The sequence below is a fragment of the Delphinus delphis genome, chromosome 13, assembly GCF_949987515.2.
Source record: "Delphinus delphis chromosome 13, mDelDel1.2, whole genome shotgun sequence".
In the NCBI taxonomy this organism is placed as follows: Eukaryota; Metazoa; Chordata; class Mammalia; order Artiodactyla; family Delphinidae; genus Delphinus; species Delphinus delphis.
Window position 1 is genome coordinate 12,242,543 of NC_082695.1, and position 22,224 is coordinate 12,264,766.

Here is a 22,224-nt window from a genome sequence, read left to right on the forward strand (position 1 = left end):
CTGCAGGAAATGTGCTGAGGTCAAAGCCTGTCACGGCAGAATCCCACTTTCCTGAGAGAGCTAAGAGAAAAAGATGGGGGGGAGCCCCACTCCAGATCTCTGAAGTATGTCATTCATTTCAGTGAATCACTACAGAATTAAAAAAAACAAAAAAATATATAAAATGCCTGGGAAGGACACATGGGGACCGTCTTTCTGGATGTCTAGTTTGGGGAAAGGATGAGCTGAGCTCAAAGCAGCCAAGTTTCCCCAAAAGCCAACTCTGCTTTGTCAAGTTTGTGGCGCATGTGATGGTTTTTGAGGGCAGGAGGGATGTCGTTTTCTAAAGATGTTCCCAGATGCTCTGTGGGCTGCTATTTGGAGCTGGAATCTTCTCTGCTCACCTCCATAGTCCCAGAGGCCTAGAGTTCCCCCCCCCACCCCGCCCCCCGCACATGCTGGACTCAGTTTCTCTCGGGAGGTTTTTGTCTGGGCAGCAATCCAGGGCGTGCTCCGAGAGCTCAGGCCCTGACACCCGTGCCCCTCCTGAGCTTTGCCTGTAGCCTGCTGAGTGCCAGCTTGGAGGCCTGAGATAAATAGTCTTGCAGCTGCTTAGCCGTCAGCCGGGCTCATTTATTTGACACAAATAAGCTCATTGACCTGATTTAGCGCAGGGAGGAACTACGGAGTCAAGTCCAGTATGATCTTAAAGCCCTGTCTTTTCACCGCAGCCTTTTCAGACCTTCAAGGATGGCCACTGAATTAAACCATGGTCGTGGGCACTCTTTCAAGGAAAGAAGGAGGAAGAGAGTTAGATGGGAGGAAGAGGAAGGGGAGAGGAGAGAAGACGGAGGTGCCAGGGGCACAAAGAGCAGTTGCTGTCTGTGCCACTTGGTGGCACCAATTCCTTAGGTTTTCTGTCCTCAGCATAGTCCTTGTTGGGAGACTGTGGGACCTGTGCCTGAGTGGGTTCCCTCTCCTTAAGACAATGAAGGACCATCTGGTAGTGACGACAAACCAAGACTCTTTCCAGGGCCCGTCGATTTTGTGCACAGGGACTCAGAGGAGTATCCATTGCAAGGAGAAGGAAATAGATCTGCTGCTGGTGCCCTCGAAGACACCAGGCTTAACTCGGTGCCCGTGACTGCCCCCTTCTTCCTCCTCTCCCGTTCACCGAGGCAAAATGTACAATAGTCTCTTGACCATTCCTGCCCAGACAAAAAACATTTGCACCATCACTTTCACACGGCACTGTCTTCTGAGGCTGGTATTCTTTCTCATCTTCATTTTAAGAACAAGGCTCTGATGCTCAGGTTAAATTTTGCTCCAGGTTATACTGTTAGATGCCAACTTCAGAGCCCTGGAAGGTGCATGCGGGCCCAGCCTAGGAACACTGTGATAGCAGCGACTGTCTTCCTATCATTTCTGGCGCTAAAGGCCTCTTATTTAATCCTAACAACCACGCTTATGTGATAGTAGGTCTTTTTATCCTCATTCTAAAGAAACGAACTTGGATTAATTTCTTCGCGTAGGGGAACACTGTCTTAGTGGTTTAAACCAGGATAGTGACGGAACCCAGATCTTTTTTTGCTCTTGGACCTGGACTTTTAGCCCCTGTGATGTAGTGCCATACTGGGCTCTTGAGCGGTGAGAAGGAGGTCCTCGGTGGAGGAGGGGTTACTTGCTCTGAAGCTTGCTGTTTGACCTTGGGTTTGGATCATCCTTGATTTAAGCAGAATGTTTCACCTCGCTGCTAGTCCTGCCAGGAAGGGTTTTTGAATAATGCATTGAAAGGGGATCTTAGCCTTTCAGCACAACCCAGGTGAGAGGGCTCTATCTTAACATTCTTTTTCCCACTGAGCAGAGTCCTTATAATGGGCTGAATTGTCTCCTTCCAAAATCCGTATGCTGAATTCCCAACCCCAGTCCATCAGAATGTAACCTATTTAGAGAAAAGGCCTTTGAAGAGGTGATTAAGTTAAAGTGAAGCTGTGAGGGTGGCTTCTAATCTAATAGTACTGTGCCCTTCTAAGAAGAGGGAGAGACACCAGGGCTTCAGGAAGGCAGCCGTCTGCAAGCCAAGGAGGGCCTCAGGAGAAACAAACCTACTGACACCTTCATCTCGGACTTCCAGCCTCCAGAACTGCGAGAGAATAAGTTGCCATTTAAGCTCCCCAGTCTGTGGTATTTTGTTATGACAGCCTCACTGACTGATAAAATCCTTGAAGGAAATGATGCTGAGTTCTACGAAAACCCGAAGGACAGCACGGGGTAGGGAGCAACACTGAGCTGCGTTGCTGAAGCCATCTTGGCTCCAATGTGTCTCTTCTTTTCTGGGCCTGTTTGCCCATCTGTGAAAGTGTACAGGGGAGCACGTATGAGGGTCCTTCCAGCCCTGGCATTCCAGGATTCTAGTTGGTAGCTTCAAGACCTGGAAAGTGCTGCTTTAAACCTGTGGTGTTTAACTGCAGGGAGATTTTGCCCCCCAGGGGACATAAGCCAATGTGTGAAGACAGTTTTTTTTTTTTTTTTTTTTGTGAAGACAGTTTTGATTGTCACGAAGTGTGTGTATAGAAGTACTGTGGGCCTCTAATTGAGGCACAGCCCCCACTGTGTTTTGAAGTGGAGAAACCCTGGGTTAAACTTCGTTGCCCCTTGAATGGTGATGATGTGGAATTGCCAGCCCCAGTCATTCATTCAGCACGTATTTACCTGGCATTTACTGTGTGCTTAGCTCTGTGCTAGGGAGTACAGAGAACTGGAAGACGGTCTTCTGGAATTTAAAATCGAGTTGATCCTGAGCCTCTGGTTTTGGGAACATAGTACCTAAACATTCTTAGGTGTCGATGCTACTGTCCGCCTTAGGATAAACTGTCACTTTGGGTTTCCAGAGAAAGTCTTTTATGCTTGGACATCCAGGAACCATTTATTTAGTCCCACCTCATTCATAGACCTACACTAGTATAGCTTGTTTCTTTTCAAAAAGGATTTGAGGAAACTCTATGTATTTGTATGTAGTACTGATTAGTAAAGCAAATTAAATTATAACCAGTTTAAAATAGAATGCCGACATGCAGTTGTGAGACAGCAACACAGTTGATGCATATACACTATATGCATTTTTCTAATTTTTCCGAATTATAAAGTGACATGTTGCATTATAGAAAATTAGAGAAGAGAACAAAAGCTTTCATAATCCTTCCATTTGTAGATCACCATTATTTGGTGTGTATCTCTTTTCATATACATGCACATATATTAATATATTTAACAAAAAAGAAAATTGTGATCCTATTTTACCATTTTGTAACCAAATGAATGACCCTCTAATGGGGCTTTGACATCTGATTTGGTGATCACAAGGCAGAGAAAGTGGCCTGCATGCCAGGCTGGCTGTGGAGTTACAGAACCAAGGTCACTGCCCACCAAGAATGCATTGATCCAGGGAGGTGGGTGAAGGCCCACATTTCATTTCACAATTCCAGGGGGCATCATTCATTTGGTAACAAAGAGAATGGTGTGTTCCACGCCACCCCTTGCCCCTCCCCCTTTGTGTGACCCAGCAGCCCTGGAACTCTATTTTTGGTAGCAGCTTTGTTGAGAATACAATTCACTTACCATGCAGTTCACCATCTAAAGTGTACAATTCAGTGATTTTAGTATATCCACAGAATTGTGCAGCCATCACCACAATCAATTTTAGAACATTTTCAGCACCCCAGAAGGAAGTCCCATACCCATTAGCTATTGCCTTCCCATTTCCCCCCAGTCCTTCCAGCCCTAGATGACCACTAATCTACTTTCTGTCTGTAGATTTGCCTATTCTGGACATTTCATATAAATGTAATCATACAATATGTGATCTTTTGTGACTGGCTCCTTTCACAAACATGAAAGCACCATGTTTTCATGGTTTGTCCAATTATAGCATGTATCAGTACTTTGTTCTTTTTTAAAAATTTATTTTTTAGTTGAAATATTCATACACCATACAGTTCACCCTTTTTAAGTATACAGTTCAGTAATTTTTCCTATTCACAAAGTTATGCAGACACTACCACTAATTCCAGAACATTTTCATCTCCCCAAAAGAAACCCCATACCTGTTGGCAGTCCACTCCTCATTCTTCCTCCCTGCCAGCCTGTGGCAACAATTAATTTACCTTCTGTCTCTACGGATAGACCTATTATGGATATTTCATATAAATAGAATCATACAGTATGTAGTCTCTTGTTACTAACTTCTTTCACTTAGCATGTTTTCAGAGCTCACTTATGTTGTAGCATGTCTCAGTACTTCATTCCTTTTTATGGCTAAAGAGTATACCATCATATGAATAGACCACATTTGCTTATCCATTCATCAGTTGATGGGCATTTGGGTTGTTTCCACTTTTTGGTTATTGTGGATAACGTTGCTGTGAACATTTGTGTATAAGTTTTGTGCGGACATATACTTTCTGTTCTAGGCATATACCTAGAAGTGGAATTACTGGGTTATATGGTAACTGTATGTTTCATCTTTTGAGGAACTGCCAGACTGTTTTCCAAAGCAATTGTACCATTTCACATTCCCACCAGCAGTGTATGAGGATTCCAGTTACTCCACGTCCTTGCTAAGACTTGTCATTGTCTGTCCTTTTGATTGCAGCCATCCTAGTGATGATGAAGTGGTATCTCATTGTGGCTTTTGACTTAGCATATCCCTGATGCCTAATGATGTTGAACATCTCTTCATTTACTTAGTGGCCACATGGACGTCTTCTTTAGAGAGATGTCTATCCTAATTCTTTGCCCATTTTAAAATTGGGTTGTCTTTTTATTCTTGAATTGTTCGAGTTCTTTATATATTTTGGATATGAGCCCCTTATCAGGTTCATGATTTGCAAACATTTCTCCCATTCTGTGCATTGACATTTCACTTTCTTGATAGTGTTCTTTAAAGCATAAAAGTTGTAATTTTGATGAAGTTCAATTTAACTAGTTTTTCTTTGGTTGCTTGTGCTTTTGGTGTCATATCTAATACCACTTGATTTTTAATGAATGATAATATTCCTTGGAATAGATGTAACATAAAGGCATAATTATTTGATACTAACTTGCATAATGTTTTAATGCCCTTATCCCTACCTCCACCCCCAGTAACTTTATTCTGGTGATATCTGGAGTTAGACCTCAAGCCATTTGCAAATTTCGTCAGATCCCTGTAGCCTTTGTAAACACATCATTGTTCCTCATGTCTCTTTTTCTCCCCTGGAATGTGCTTAGCGATGCCCAGACCTCTGCAGTGCAATTGACAAGGTGCACAAGTCTCCAAGTAGCACAACTTCAGGTGCCCTTTGTCCCTGTGATTCCATCGCCAACGTTGCACTAATGCAACCTTATGGGACCACGTCGCCATCTTCTGGCAAAGATGGGAAAGTGCAATGCCAGGAACTTGAACGTTCTGTGGAAGGTCTTTTCCTTTTTTCCCTTCTCCGTGGTAGATTGTCAGGTACCAACTAATTGTTTTCATTCTGACCTGCTTTTGTTGCTTTAAAAGGTTTTTCCACCTTTGGAGGTAGCGTTTAAAGATTCAACCACTTATGAAAACCAAATCTGTTTTCTATAAGGCAGGGAAGCTTGTGTGTTTCTCATTCTACAGGCAGTTCCCGGCGTGTGAAACATTTCATCATTGAGTAGAAAGCAATACTTTACCTTAGGTGGGGAAAGGAAAATGAATGCAAGTCATTTCTCTTGTCATATGGGTCACATTATCATATTTGTTGAGTCCCTGATAGTCTAGGACTCTCAGGTGTATCATTATACCTTCTCCCAGCCCTCCCAGGTATACCCAGGTGTATGTATTGTCCCTACTTTGCTGATGAGAGTGAGGCCTTGGAAAGATAAATGACTGACCTTTGTTTTCTAGGACAGAATGGGCAAAAACTTTTTTTTTAATGAATGATAGAATGGTCAGGAGGTGAAATCATTAGTATCCAGTATAATGCCTTATACTGTATTTTAATAGGTCTTTATTGAATGAATGAAAAAAGTAAATTCTGTGCCCTGACTCCTGACCTACTTTCTTTTCACCGCATCCAGCTGCTTCTCCTGTCGTACATGCCTCGTCATTTCAACAAATATTTGCAGTGTTGTTCAATGAGAGAACAGGTGTTTATAACTTTCAACCTTTAATAAAAGGAGTAAAAATGTGATTTTTTAAAAAATGTGCAGAAAAACACACAGATATTCATACCAGTGTTGTTCACAACAGCCAAAAAGTGGAAATAATCCAAATGCCTGTCAGAAGATGAATGGGTAAACAAAAATGTGGACTATCCATACGATGGAATATGATTCAGCCAGAAAGGAATGAGGTCCTGACACAAGCTACAGCATGGATGGCCCTTGAAAACATGATGCTGAGTGAAAGAAGCCAGTCCCCAAAGACCACATGTTGTATAATTCCAGTGCAACACATGTTGGGGTGGCTGCACAACTCTGAATATACTAAGGATACACTTGAAATAGGTGTGCATTTTATATTTATATTATGTCCCAATAAAGCTGTTTCTAAAATGTGTACAAGAAGCTTTGCAAAGGGCTGGTGTGGGTGTTGGGGAGAGGTGTTGTGCTTGGGACCCCCACGGAAGAAGTGGAACCCAGAGTGGAGAGCCAGGCTCAGCCAGAAGGACCTGAGCTTAAACTCCAATTCTGCCCCTGACAAGTAGCGTCATTTTACCCTAATACTTAGTTGCTCTGGAGTTTGGTTTTCTTATTTGTAAGACAGGCATGACAGTACCCTCCTCACAGGCTCTTTTTGGCTTAAATAGATTATGTATGTAAAGTTTCTTGCACATGCCGCGTTCAGCAAATACTCATTTCCGTCTTCCAACCCTGAATTGCTATGATTCTGTGACTTTCAGGCTGTGAACGGGCTGTTAAGCCCTTTTACCTTCAGAAGCTTCTAGTGGGCAGTGCAGCTGAGTGGATCCAAAATGTGAAATGAGGGGTTTGGACTAAGCTAAAAGCCTGGCCACTTGCAGGAGTCTGTGGTTTCCTTGTTTAGATGCCCTAAGTTAGCGGTCTGCTTGAGCCCTCTGTGGTCTACACTGCAGGACCCCAGTCCTGCCCATGGCAGTTTGTGAGTCTGTGGGACACACATGCATTGTCCTCTGATTCTGAAAGGCCTGTGCAGCATCTGTAGGCAGGGCCCTTCTCCTGTCTGCTGGACACCCCCAGCTCTGCCTCCCCAGTTCCTTCTTCAAGGGGCCGATTGGCAGAGGGGCCTTGTTGTAAGGGGGACGCTGGGAGTGTTTCCAGCAGCAGAGTTTTTCTTTACCTTCGTAAAGCAGTTTTGTTCTGGATGAATAAGGACCCTTCAAGCTACTCCACACAAAGGCAGATAAGCATGTACCAGTGAGGCTGGGGGAAAAATGGAAGGGGGTGTCTAGAATGTCTCTGCCACCCCCAAGCTGACAAGTCACATCAGTCCTGCTGTCGGACACCTCAGGACCAGAGGAATTGACTTCATTGGTGGCCCCTGACCCCTCCCAACAATCCTAGGCAACCCCGGGACCTGGCGAGCTCCATCCCTGTGCTCTTCCTTGAACTAGAGGCCTCACCCAGTGGGTGGTGCGCAACACAGGGGAGTGAATTCTGAACACGGAATTTTCAGATTGGGTGGTGGGGCCTGGGGAGGGAGGGCTGTTGGGGATGAATTGCAGGGGAAGGCAGGTCCTGCGATTCTTATGAAAATGAAATAAAAGGGAGAAAGAGTCTATTGGGTTTTGACATTTCCTAATTGTCACTTTTACACTGGGGGAGTAAATTCAAATTTCCTTCTTTTTAAAATTACATAACCTTTCTCCTGTCCAAGGACACTTATTCAGAGGCCTTCATTTGGGGTCTTGTGCTAATAACCGTAATGAGACTCTGAGAGGAGAGCTGTGGGGCCAGGACCGGAATGGGGGGGTTTGAATAGGGGGAACACCGGTTAATGGGGGTCGGTCCTCCCTTCTGGCCCTCAGTAGAGGGAGCGTTGTGTGGCAGCACTGACAACGGAGTCTCGAAAGACATAGTGAAACACAGCACAGCATCCCTGCAAAGCAGGTAATGTTTCCCACTTTACACAGGAGGAAACGATCCGTGAGAGGGGATGCAGTTTACCAGGCCCAAGGAGCCAGGAAGTGGGGCTCAGACCCAGCCCTGCATTTTGATGTGATGCAATGGCCTTAGGCAAGAAGTGACTTAAAATGAAGGCCGTCTGTGCTCTTTCCCGGGCCCTCTCTGCCCTTCTGCCAACAGCATGCCCATGTCTAGGCTGAGCCCCTTGTCCTATACAAAGGTTTTCTCCCCACATGGGTGTGCTGGTTCTTGTTTCAGCCTAGAGTGCAGAATCTCAGAAGCCCTATTGATGACATAGACACCTGGAGATGGATGCATGAGATAAGCCTGGTCAGGGCCAGGGGCAGTTTGACCCTCCCAGGTGGAAGATCATGGTCAAGGCAGATGTGAAGTGCAGGAGTCAACACACTTTCTCTGTAAGGGGTCTGAAGGTAAGTATTTCCAGTTTTGAAGTTATACGGGCTCTGTTATAAATGTTTAACTTTGCTGTCGTAGCTTGAGTGCGACCAAAGACACTATGTACACAAATGGGCTTGGCTGTGTTACAGTAAAACTTTATTTACACAGGTCGGGGGCCAGATTCGGCCTGCAGGCTATAGTGTACTGACCTCTGGCTTAGCGAACCAGTCTTAATTGGTCAAACTCCCTTCTTAGTGTTGTCCTTTATTTAGAGACAAAGTGCTAGAAAAGATGGAGTCTTTTCAGTGGTCCCTAGAAGGTTGCTAACAACCATGAAAGGCCACCTTCGGAGAAAGACCTCCACCAAGTGAAAGCAACAGGAGTTCAGAGCTTTTACCCTCCAGCAGATGCTCAGAAATGAAGATTCTACTTTCTTCCCATTGTCCCTCAACGGAAGGCTGGGTGTTTTAATTAGCTAATGTTGGCAAATTGCTTTGAAGAAGATTGTAAAACATTCGTGCTACAAGTGCCAAGAACCCTAATTAGCTTTCCTTAAAGATACCACCTGGAAGTGTGATAGCTTGTTGCTAGAGGTCCGAGCGGACCCAAAACCGGTTTTTAAGCAAACACAACTGAATACAATCGGATCTCTACATTGACGTCACATTTTCTTCCTTCTGCCGAATCTGATTCCAAGCAGCTGGGATATTAAACCATGAAAGTCTGCTAGCGACAGGGGCATGAAACAAATTAACCCATCCATTTGTTGCCGCCGATGTTGCCTTTTGGATTTTTAGCTTGTGCGTTGGAGGCCCTGCCCTGGCGTGTCAAGGTTACAGGGAGGAGGAGGCTGGCAGCCACTTAGTCATACAGCAGGGCTGGCTCCCAGGTCCCCCAGTCTGAGAGAGACATGTATATGCTGTCGCTCTTAACAGCTGGATAATGAATTTGCTCTCCAACACTCTTGTTTCATGTGGTGGCAGCGGCGACAGCAGCAGCATCTGATCTGTGTCACCATCAGAAGCAAGTGAGATGTAGTTAATATGGACCTTAGCCACTGACATGCATTGATTCGGAATCTCCAGGCTCTGATGAAGTCCTGCTAAATTGGTGGGGCCGGGCCCTGTGTGAGAGGATGTGGCAGGGGGCAGGGATGGGGAGGGATTCCTCAGCCTCACCACTGTTGACATTTGGGGCCAGATGATTCTTTGAGGTGGGAGGTGGGGAGGCTCTGCTGTGCACTGTAGGACGCTGAGTAGCATCCGTGGTCTCTACCCACTAGGTGCCAGTAGCAGCCCTCATTCCCAGTGGTGACAGCCCACAATGTCTCCAGACACGGCCTAATGTTCCCTGGAGGGGACAGTCATCCTAGTTGAGAAACACTGGATTAAGGGGAGGAGGGGGGCATGGAGTCATGTTTTCCAGGGATGCACTTGGACCAGGGACCTAGTGGAAAGTGGGCTCCAAGCATCACTCTTGACTCCTCTGTCACACCCTCATCCAATCCATGAGCAAGTCCCAAAGGCTCTACCTTGACGGCGTGTTCTGCACCAGACCACTTCTTGCCACCCCGCCTCTCCTGCTCTTGTTCAGGCCCCTGCGTTTCTGGCCTAGATGATGCTAGCAGCCTCCCAGCTGGTCCTTCTGTGCCCCTTTGCTCTCCATAGGCAGAGGGACTCTCCGGAAAGGTAAGCAAGAGCGTCTCAGCATCTTGCCAGGAACCCCCAGGCTCCCTCGCACTTACACTGAAATCCCTAGTCCAACCAGGTGCTGTGCCCTGTGTGCGCCTCCCCTCTGCCCATAGACGTCCTTCACTCCCCTGGGTCTCTGCTCAAATGTCCCTCTCCAGGGGCCTTCCCGCACCCCTATCCTGAAGAGCACATCTCTGTCTTCTCTGCGCTAGGGGTCCTCAGCCTCAGCGCTAGTGACATTTGGGGCCAGACGATTCTTTGCAGTGGGGGCTGTCATGGGCATTATAAGATGTTCAACAGCATCCATCTCCCTTCCCCACCAGATGACAGTGGACCCCCCCACCCAATTGTGACAACCAACAATGTCTCCACGCATTGCCCACTGTCCCTTAGAGGCAGCATCGCCCTGGTTGAGAATCGCTGCTGTCCTGCAAGTGTTTTTCTTCACGGCGCTCTCCGACAGGGCATCCTGTTTGTCTTCTTCACTGGAATGCCAGCTTTAGGAAGACAGGACTTAGATTTTTCCCCTTCTATATTCTCAGGGCATAGAATAGAGCTTGGGACATAGTAGGTGCTCCGTAATGGTGTTGAATGTTATGAACTGCATGCTTCTAAGCAACCTGTGACGTGATGGGGTCATGGATTGGGGCAGGACTGACCGGCAGAGTGTGTCTTACTGGTTATAGACATCGAAATGCTGTGCCTTGGACATCTGCAAGCTCTTTAAAGCACAGAGAAATCTTTGGGAACCCTAAGCCAGGGCTCTGGTGGAAGGGCAGCTACAGAGCCCCTCCCTGGAAGCGCTTATTCCGGGGATAAGGTGCATTTTCCAGGGGCACCCAGATGAGCCTGCAGACCACACTTGAAGAGACACTAGGCTCTGTTGAGAGTAAATGGTTTCTGGCCAGCAGACATTTCTTGAACTGAAGGGTTTGTGTGGTCTGGAGAGCCAGCGAACATTCTAGCTTCTGTTTGTGGGTGTGTTGAGGATTTCTTTCCTGGCTACAGGTGGTACCTGGAACTTGGCTGATGAGAGCGATTCTCCTCCTTTCCTTCATCCCCCTCTCTCAGCATCACCAAGACATCCAGATGGATGGCTCTGGTTGGGTGTGGTGAGCCCTACGAACACAGCCATGCATCAGCGTCATGGGGGGGTTGGCCATGTGCAAAGCCACTTCTTCCTCCTTCTGGTGCTACTCTTCTAGCTTCTGGCGTTTGCATGTTATTTCTCCCACCCTCTCTTCATAGCGGAGGGGACATACTGTAAAGTGTAGCAATTATGAGAAATCTGACTTCAAACTGAGACTCCTCCACTGGCCACGTGACTTTGGCAAATGACTTAACTTTTTAAAAACTCGGTTTGCCCATCTCTACAGTGGGGATAATACCCAGTTCTCTGTTTCCTCCTGAGGATGCCATGAAATGAGCAGGGTTCCTCACCTGGCCTGGCCAATGTAAGTCCTCACTGAGGAGTTACTGTTGTTATTTCCTGCCTACCAGCGGCGCCTTCCTTCAGCCAGCTCAGCCCTCAGCAGGGTTCACCTGCCTCTTCCCTTTTCCTCTCGAATTTGGCTCCTGTTGCCTCTTTGGTGTCATCGTCCCCACTAGCAAGCAGCTTCCCCCTCCTGACTCTCGCCCCCTCTCCCTCCCTTCCCAGCATGCGTATCTCATCACTGTGATTACACCGTATTAGCCACCGTGATTGTTCCATGCCTTGGCACCTCATTACTGAAATAAAGTTAACATTAATGGGAGTCCTGCAGCTAATCCCTCTGCTCACCTCTCCTGAAAATGCATTCCAGTGATTAGCAGGAGAGACACATGCATATATTCATTTTAAAACTGTTCCCCGGCTTCCCCCCTCTCCCTCCACATCTCCTCCTCAGTCACTGCAGAGACGGAGGCCAGGGGGCCTTTTAGCTGCCAATGGGTGGAGGAGGCAGTGAAATCCTTCCGAACTGGGGCAGGCAGGATTTTGGGAGCAGCCAACTTTTCCCCCTAGAAAAGAAACGCATTGGTTTTTTTAGGGTGGGTGCAATTAAAAACAAAACCAACCCACAAACAAAAGGCCTTAGAGTGAAACAGACTGGGGGTGTGTCCTAGTCTTGCCACTTTCTCCTAGGAGACCTCTGTAAAATTGGTTTAACCTTCCTGAAGTGCAGTTTCCTCCTCTGGTGAAGGGGAGGATTATGTCAGATGAGGAATGTGGAAGAGCCTAACGCCTCAAGGATCGCTTTCCTCCCCTCCCCTGGCCTGCGAAACCAGAGGTCGGGGGTGTCCTCGGGACTCCTTGAGGCCCCCAGTGTTGGGATGGTGCTGAGCACGATGAAGATGAATTTCCCAGTGACGTATTATTTATAAGAACTTGGGTGAAACTCACTCCATCTTCCTGCCCCCTGCCCCGGGGAATCTGCAAATCCACAGACTGACAAATACCCTCCCTCATGGGGCTCAGGAGCTGGGCTCCTAGGTCCTCTCCTTTCCCGCATTTCCTCTGTCCTGATTAAAACTGGGGCCAGGATGACTCCCCCCGCCCCCGCCGTGCAGCTCCCCCTCGGCAGCAGCCAAGAAAAGGGAGCAGGGGAACAGCAGAGGGAGGCGTGGGGCTGTAATGAGATTCACCGGCGCCCTCACTCACCCTCCGTGTCAAGGAGACATTTTCAAAAAGGTTTGACACAGCATCCTCGCAGAGCCCTTTGCCAAAACGCAAGGTGGAGGCCCCCGGAGTACTTTAAGCCGGCTTCTGTTAACAGAGGGGCCCGTCTGCATATTATAATCACGCCGCTCCAATTCCCCGTTAAGCAGCTGTTCCCACAAAGAGGGACAATAGCTCAGCCCCACCCCTTTGAGAGCTGATTTCAGTCTTGTCTTTGCCGGTGCCAATTCTTTGATCAGTTTTCACTTAGGATCTGGAGGGCATGTTACAAAGTGCTTTGGGATGGCTGCCAACAGGCGCCTCACTGGAGCATGACAGGGGCCCAGAAGTGTCAGCGTTGGGAGAGAGACAGAGCTCACAGGATGCCTTTTAAAAAATAATTATATTTGAATTTTAAAAGCAATCTTCATATATGTTAGTAGATTCATTTATATGGAAAGCTATGCCAGTTCCTCTACCCTTTTAATATTTGATGTTGCATCAGCTTCCTTCACAGTTGGGATGAGCGTTCTCTGGCATCTTGGAGACTTTGGGGACTCCTGGGTTAAAGAAAAAGCAATGAGAGGCTGGATACTGTCATTTCTTTCCCATTCCTCATTGGCTCTCCTTCCTCCCACCCCTCAACCAGATGCCTTGTTTCTAAATTGATTGTAGAGGATCCGAGGGAGCAAGGCAGGAAATGGGGGGGGGGTCCAAAATACACTTGGTTTGTTGGTGGTGGGAGAGTAACAATATCTATCATTTATTTTATTTTTTTATTGTGATAAAATATACCTAATATAGAATTTACCATTTTAACCATTTCTCAATGCACAGTTCAGTGTCACGAAGTACATTCATATCGTTGTGCAGTTTTCACCACCATCCAGCTCCTGAACTCTTTGCATTTTCCCAAACTGAAACTGTACCCATTAAACACTCACTCCCCTCCCCGCCAGGCCTTGGCAACCACCTTTCTACTTTCTGTCTCTATGGCTTTGACTTCTCTAGGTACCTCATGTAAGTGGAATCATGCAATATTTATTCCTTAGTGTCTGATTTCTTTCACTGAGCATATTGTCGTCAAGATTCATCCCTGTTGTGGCAGGTTTCAGAACTTTCTTTTTATAACTGAATAATATTTCATTTCTTTATATACTACATTTGCTTATCCATTCATCAGTTGACGGCCACTTGGGTCGCCTCCCACGTATTGAATCTTACAGTTTCCAGCCGGCCACGTGAGGTGTTTGCCTACCTACAGACATTGAATTTAATTCTCACCAATGCCATTTTATGGTTGAGGAAAGGGAACCTGGAGAGATGAAGGGGCTTGCTTGAGGTGACTTGCTGTTAATTGGTGGGGCTGAGATTTGGTTTGGGGAATGTCTCACTCTAAAACTATAGTTCTCAAACATTCCAGGATTGCTTAGGAGGTTCCTGGGCCCTGTCTTGACCTATTCCGGTTCAGAAAGTCTGCAGTAGGACCCAGGACTTTGTGTCTTAACAGGCACCCTTCTCCAATACAGGTTATCAGAGAACTAGAGTCTGCTTAATATGTGTGAAGTCTAGGGTTTTGACAGCTATCCTATATGACCTTGTTCCTAAGGGAATTGGAGGCAGCTTTCCCCCAAACACTTTAAGATAAACAGACGTGTTCTGCATAAAGGGAGAGTTGGGAGAGACTTCTGCATGCAGTCCATAAGGCATTCATACACAGGGGCATGTGTGAGGGGCTGCGGTTTGGGCTGCATGGTCACCTCTGAGCTTCCTAGCAGCCCAAGCAAGGAGTAAAACAAGATTAGCCACAAGATGTATCCAGCTCACAACATAAAACATACCACCAGGAGCACAGCTATTGTGTGCATTTGGTCTGAGGGCTCCTCACTGAGAAGACCCTGTGCTGTGATGGAAAATAGTCACAAGCCCCCCTGAATCAGTTTGACAGAACTGTCGTAGGGCTGTGTCTTTAGGGCAAACTGAGGTGCGATGCTAACGAACCCTCCTGGTAGAGACAGACCTAGAGAAGACTGCACTGAGCCATTTCAAACCTGCTTTCTGCAGGGGTGTGATAGAGTTCTTCGTGTTCTAAAACAGATCCCCTGGCTTTTTGTTAGATTGCTGGCCTGCCTCGGCAGCTCCATTCTTTCCAGCTCCTCTCCTGAGCCTGCAGGTCCCCCTGCCCTGGAGAAAAGAGCCCAGCGGGGGGCCTCTGCTGTAATGACTAGGATGCTTGTCTTTAAAGTTTGCAAAGCCCTTGGCCTCCAACCAGTGGCCAGTGTGGCCCTTCTCTCCTTCGGCATGCAAGAAAAGCTGCTGTCTGGTTGAGTGAGCTCTGCTATAAATCAAAGTGTCACCACTTAGCCAGTAGAAGTGATTTAATTAATCCGCTGTGTTGTCCCCTGAGCATCACTCCACCTGACTGCTAATCAACTTCCATCAGCAAGAGGAAAATACAGGCCCTCTTTTACTGAACCGCATTGCATGAGATGAAGGAAGAGAGGGAGGGGGAGAAAAAGTTAATTGCGGCACGGGAGCTCAAACTGTCACAAGAAAAAAGTCTCTCGTCTGGCATCTGCCTCTTAATACACTGTTGTCCCGTCTCGGGTGAGTTGCAGGAGAGGACCACATTTCAGTGATATTAATAGAGACATTATCTATTGTCCATATCTATTTATAAGAAATAATATCTTGCCTGGAAACCCTTGACAGCTGGCATATTGCAAAAAGGAACTGTTCTTTTTATCATGCACCCAATATTTAGACCTTAAAAAAAAAAACCCACACAAAACCTTCATTGATAATCAGATAAGATTGAAAGTTTATGTATCTATCTCTCGGTCACAGGAACATTTTTGACGGGTGACCACCCCAATTTCTGTCACATTCAGGTGAAATAAATGCAAGGCATTCCTCTGCAATGTAATTAGGCAGATCTAGTTAATGCTCTAGTGCTTTGAAGGTGAAACGAGCTTTTGTAATGAGAATTCTAAGCCCAGGATTCTTGAAACCTTTAAGAGCCTTATATCTCAAACCTCATCACTAACGGGAGCTCGCATGGCTCCATTTTACAGTAGGAGAAACCGAGGCAAACAAGGGTCAGGGAAATTTCCAGAAAGTTGCAGAGCCAATATGAGTGTTCTGAAACTGGGATCCATCCCTTGTTGGGGTGGGGGGAGAGGGGGTGCCTAAGATTCTGTTTTAAAGCATGGGCTTATCTGGAATTGGATTCTTTTCTGATTGCTGAGCACTTACTCGATAAAAAGAAATTTATAAATTCTCTTAAGCAGGATAAAGACCAGAAAATCTTTCATCTGATCCAAAAACTGACATCTTGCATCAATTATGCATAAACCTTGGTTTTTCCCCATCAGAGGACTCCCCTTCCTCCATCCCCCCCCCCCCACTCCCCGCCCCAAGCAAATGTGGAATTCCTGCCTGTGTTTTGTGGGTGAGTCATTGTGTCTTTAAAGGTTAGGGGCAGTGTTTACCTGCTCAGAACACTGTGTTTCAGCAAAGATGTGCTTGGGATCAGAGCCTCTGCTGTACTAAAGTTGATGGATGTGCCATTTAAAAGAAAGAGAGCCCTGGAATCTAATTCCAGTGACTCTGAGTGCCCAGGGCCGTTAAGGACTTCCCTGGGTATCTGCACACGTGACCTCTTTATGTGCATTATCACTGCTGGGCCAGGGCCACCCCTACAATTCTGGATGGGTGACAGGGTGGATGACAAGGGTGCTTCTCCATTATTATTAAGTCAAAATCTGATTAAAATGGATATCTGGGGCAGCTTTAAAGGGAAAGAGCTGCCATAAGAGATGCAGAGGTGTGTGGGGTCCGTCGAATGCTAGAGGGCAGTACAACCTTCTCCCCTACCCTAGGATGTGGCTTCTCTAGGCGGCTTTCCTCTTGCCTGAAGGAAGGCCAGGGCTGCCTGGGCAGAGGAAAGAGGGAGTCACTGGCTTCCACCAGCTAAAGCTCATGGGCACCCAAAGGGCAAGTGCTCCCTCCTTGTAGAGGGTGAGGGCCTGCCCCAGTCTGTTGCTGGGGGTAGTGCAAGGGCTGGGATTGGAGCCCCATGGAGCTGGGTGGAATTCTGACTGAGTGCCCCTCTTTGGACTCAGTTTCCTTATCTGAAGAATGGGAATGCCCATCTCCCAGAAGGGACATCAGGATGAAATGAGATCGTATATACAAACGTCCCCAGCATGGCACTAGGCACATAGGAGCTGCTGGATAAATGCAGCTTCTTTGTCCTCACCTGCACCCTCCTTCCTCCACTCCCCCATTCTCTCATTCCTTTCACCAGCCCTAGAATCTATGCTACAAAGTACTCGATTTGACAGAGGGGACTCAGATCCCAGAGTCACGCAAGGATCCAAATCCTGCCAAGCCTCCCCCCGCGCCCCTGCCCCCCCAGGCAGGCATCAGAGAGTGTCCGCCCCTCAGCTCAGGGCGCTGAGACCCCCCTCTCTCCACCCAGCTCTCTTTTCCTTTCTTGCATTTCTACCACAGCCATTGAACCGCACTCCAGGCTGACGCTGGGCATGTGGGAGCCAGCCAGGGACCCTTCATTATGGCTTTGTTTATTTTTATACACAGTTTAGAAACATCTGTTCTGACATTTTCCGGGGTCGAAGACAGGAAGAGAACAAGGTTGATATTTCTCAGGTGCTGGTGCGCTAGTGCATCTGTAATTGGAAAGCAAAATGGTTGGGTTGCTTCTCCATTTGTCATAAACATTTCATTTGAAAGAGAAGGCAGTGTTATGGTGCCCAGGGGTCACATTGTATGCAAACAGGTAAACATTAAAGGGAAGTCTGAGAAGTGAGAAATGGCAAAGCATTAAGAAACCCATGGTAAAGGTCTGTGCAACTTTCTTTGAGACAAAAGACTGGCCATGGGGAGATGACTGCAGCCCTTGTCTGCTTTCTTGAATTGGAAGCCTATTTTCCTTTTCTCAGTTAATCCCCTTCTTAAGATGAACGTGGTAAAGGTGGTGTCCAGAGGTTCACTGAGGGTAGGTGATGAAATGTATTCGTTCAGAAAATATTTACTGAGCACCTACTCTGCCCAGATCTGTACTAAGTGATACATAAGACACCGCTCATGCCCTGGGTAACATAATTATAATACAAAGTGGTGAGTATCACCATGGGCAAGTGAATTAATACTAAGGGAAGTCAGAGAGGGAGTCAGGAAAGGCTTCATGAGAAGTTTGCCAGGCAGAAGAGGAGGAAGGAGATCAGGGGATGGAAGGCAGAGCTTCTACCAAAACCAGAAGCAGTAACAAAAAAAGTGCTAAAGCCATCAAATAGCATCATTCGATTATATACCGAACAGTATGCTAACTGCTTTCTTGTTAAATCCTCCAACGTCCTGCACGGAGTAGGTGGTATTATCCCTGTTTTTCAGATGATGCTGGGGGGAGACTGTATTGCTCAGCAGAGGTTAAGGCTAATGTGTGGAGAACTAAGATTTCTCCCCAGCCCTGCCTGTCCCTCGTGCCCGCCATGCTTTCCCCCAGTGCCACACTGCGTGGTATGACTCGAACGTGGAGGATGAAGCTGGAGAGGTTAGGGGGATGGATTGCAAAGGACTTTTCATGCTGTGTTATAGAGTTTGGACTTTTTCCTGTAGGCAGTGGGAAGCCACCACGGGTTTTTAAGTGGATATTGATTCCGTTACCAATGGGAGATGGGATGGGTGAAATACCCTATGCCAGACTGTGCCCAGAACCTTGACCGGCCGTCAGATTCAAGTCCTGCCCATCCAGCTTCTTGCCCAGCCTCCAGGATGGCTGGCTGCTCAGCTGAAAGAACTAGACCATTGGGGAGGACAAGTCTCATAAGTGATGTGAAAAGAGAGCCTTTTTCTGTTCTTTATCTTTTTTGGCTTGGGTATGTCTTTTTGTTCTTTGCTATAAAGCTATAGGCATCTGAGATTAAAAAATATAATAATGTGGTATAAAAAGAGAAATAAAAGTAAAAGTCGTCTTCCAGCTCATCTCATTCCCCAGATGTAAGCACTGTTAACAATTTCTTGTATAGCTTTCCTGAAATTTTCTATTCAGGTATAAGGATATGTATTTACATGTAACCTTTTTTAATTTTTAATTTTGTCTATTTCTGAACAGCTAATACATGTACGTGGGTCAACATTAAAAAGGGGTTTACTGTGAAAAGTCCCTCTCCCACTGCTGTCCCCCGTTTCTCTGTTTTCTTCCAATGTCACCATCTTCTTGCGTTTACGCATGTGCAAGCTCATACTTCGCACATGTGATGTCTGCTTTTCCCGTAAGTACAAAAGCTACGAAGAGTGCTATCTGCACCGTTCTATCTCTTGCTCTTTCACTTCATGGTAATTAAAAAAATTCCAGTATTTAGATAGTGCTTACCAACTGCCCCAAATTCATCTAAGTGCTTCATGTATGATCCCACTGAATCCTTTGACAGGGGCAAGTGCTTATAGTCCCCATTCACTTGGAGGAAACTGGGGCACAGAGAGATTGAGTGACTCACCCAGGGTCATTCAGTTAGTAAATTAGCCCTGACTGTTGGGCTGGAATTGAAATAATGCAAGAGAGGCGATACCACTGGTAGTCAGGGCCAGTCTGAAGGTGTTCGAGTCTTGCTTTTTTGGGGATATCAGCATACCTTGGAGATCTTTCCAGATCAACACGTATAGACTTAGTTATTTTACATGGCTGGATGCTTAACTTCAGTTACTTCATCATTTGCCTGTTGATAGATGTTTGGGTTTTTTCTAATGTTCACCTACAGATAGTGCTGCTGCTGGAACTTCCTTGTATGTACACCTTGCAGTGCTAGAGCCAATGTACTGTAGAATAAATTACTAAAGTGGGCTTGCTAGTCACCAGGCATGCACACTTTACATTTCAGAGATATTGTTAAATTGTGCTCCAAATATCTGCACCGGTTTACTGTCCCCAAGAATGTGTGAAAGTTGCAGACTCCAGCCCCATATCCTCACCCTCCCTGGGCGTTATCAACCTGTTTCATCTTTGACAATATTCGTGCTGAAAAACTGGCTCATTGTAACGTGCATGCATTATGAGCACATTTTTTCATGTGTTTATTTGACCATTTATATTTCTTTTATGAACTGGTTTTCCGTGTCCTTTGCACATTTTGTGTTTTGACTTTGTCTTTTATAATAGAGATATATAAGAGCTCTTTGAATACTAAATAAATGTGTTACGAATATTTTTCTAGTTTATTGTTTGCGTTTGTATTTTTTTTCCACCATGGAGGAGATTTTAATTTTTATGTAGTTAGATATATTAATCTTTTCTATATGGCTATTAGGTTTTGTGTTTGCCTTTTCCTCTCCACAATTATATATTTTTTTAATGACCAATTTTTTTCTCCTTAGCCTTTTTATGGCTTTAATTTTTAAATTGAACACTAGTGTGTTTGGAATTTATTTTGGTGTAAGGAGTGATATAGGGGTCTGGCTCAGTTTTTGGCTTTGAGGGGAACCTGTTTGGACTCCTTGGTGACCAGGCTTCACCGGATTGTGGGGGGACCACTAGCAGAAGGCTGGATCGGGTGGGAGAATTTCCAAAGGGCGGGCCAGCGCCACAGCACGCTGGGGCCTCAGCCCCCAGGGGCTGCCGGAAACCCAGAGTGGTCAGCCCTCTGGGCACCTGGAGGAACAGGGACTCCTCTGGGGTGCATATCTGAACCAAACACAGGCCTTATCGTCATAGGGAGAGAAGTGCATCTTATCTGTGTCCGTATATTCTCAGTGCTGCTCTGAGGCCCTGGCACAAGCTGATAATTGTCACGTTGTATGGAATCAACTAATTCTGACCCCCAAGCTGCTGCTCATTTGGTGCATTGTGACCTTGGGTTGTTGAGTGCATCCCTCCATGTCTCTGAGCCACACTGTCCCCATCTGTGAAGAGAAGATGGGTGATCACAATACTTAACCCAGGAGCTATTTCAAGAGGTTTCTAGAGTAAAGGGAGAAATGGGTGTGATTGCACTTGATGAACCCCAACGAGCTCTGTGGATGGAAAGTTGAAACTCTCAGCCACTCTCTGCTGCTATTCATATGTCTTAGCCTGTAATCAGTTGAAGTTGTAAAAATTACAATTCATCTCCTTGTGGGACATGGCTTTTTTATTTTTTAACTCTTAATGAGAAAAGGCAGCTTCTAAGCTTGTTTTTTCTGAATGCGTTCTTATACCTGCCAAAAAGTTATCTACTACTATCCCCAAACCTCTGACATTTGAGAAAATAAAGATGGGCTCAGAATGGGAAGGTCTCTATAAAGCAGAATCAGGTACCTACAAGGAACTGACCAGGGAATTCACTTATGGTTCACGTGGAAGAAAGTCCTGGGCACTCAGGCTTGATTTGATCCTGGGTGAGACTTGGGCCACTTCCGTGCTTCAGTTTCTCTCACTTGGTTAAAAAAGAGACCTCACACCCAAGAAAAATCAATCTAGAATAGCCATCTAGACTAGTAGTCAAGAGGGTAGGTTCCAGAATCTGACTGCCTAACTTCAAATCCCAGCTCCACCATTTACTGGTTGACTTTGGACAACTCACTTACCTTGTTTGTCATGGGGTAGGTGAAAACCTGAGTACCTGAGTACCTAAGGAGCTTAGAACAGAGCCAGGCATACAGCAAGTGCTTAATGAATGCACCTGTTATCATCTTCAAAGATTTCATTGTGATTGGCAGCCTGTTATATATATCAAGTCATCTTTGGTTGATAGTTCCATAGGAGGTTGATAGTCTCAGGGGCGGTGGATACAAAAAGAAATTAGAGGGATGGTCCTCAGAGAACCTAGGAGATACGCTCAGATAGGAGAGATGCCACAAACACATATGAAAAGACTGTAGACTTGGGACTTCCCTGGTGGCGCAGTGGTTAAGAATCCGCTGGCCAATGCAGGGGACAAGGGTTCAAGCCCTGGTCCGGGAAGATCCCACATGCCACGGAGCAGCTAAGCCCATGTGCCACAACTACTGAGCCTGCGCTCTAGAGCCCGTGAGCCACAACTGCTGAGCCCGTGTGCCACAACTATTGAAACCCGCGTGCCTAGAGCCCGTGCTCTGCAACAAGAGAAGCCACCACAATGAGAAGCCTGCACACTGCAACGAAGAGTAGCCCCTGCTCACCGCAACTAGAGAAAGCCCGCGTGCAGCAACGAAGACCCAGCACAGCGAAAAATATATTAAAAAAAAAAAAAAAAAAGACTGCAGGCTTAGGGTTGCAGACTCTAGCGCCTATAGAGGACAGACAGGCATCAGACAGGAGTGATACATACTATCTATATAAATCATACATATATGATTGTGCATATTAAATCACAAAGGAATAATCTTTTTCTCCATAAAGAAATACGCTTTCTCCATTTGTCTTGAAGTTTGCTC

General features: G+C 46.2%; 1 protein-coding gene across 11 annotated transcripts in view; it reads left to right on the plus strand.

Moving 5' to 3' along the window:
• The window catches only part of SPRING1 (SREBF pathway regulator in golgi 1), a 336,951-nt gene that overhangs the window by 23,322 nt on the left and 291,405 nt on the right, over positions 1–22,224 (plus strand). Inside the window, exon 5 of one of the 11 annotated variants that reach the window (XM_060028112.1) lies at positions 6,236–6,661. The exons of the other annotated variants lie outside the window; for them this stretch is intronic. Coding sequence (XP_059884095.1) covers positions 6,236–6,283 — 48 coding nt within the window. The 3' untranslated portion in view covers positions 6,284–6,661. Of the gene's footprint in view, positions 1–6,235; positions 6,662–22,224 lie in introns of those variants that run through there. 11 annotated transcript variants of the gene reach the window in all.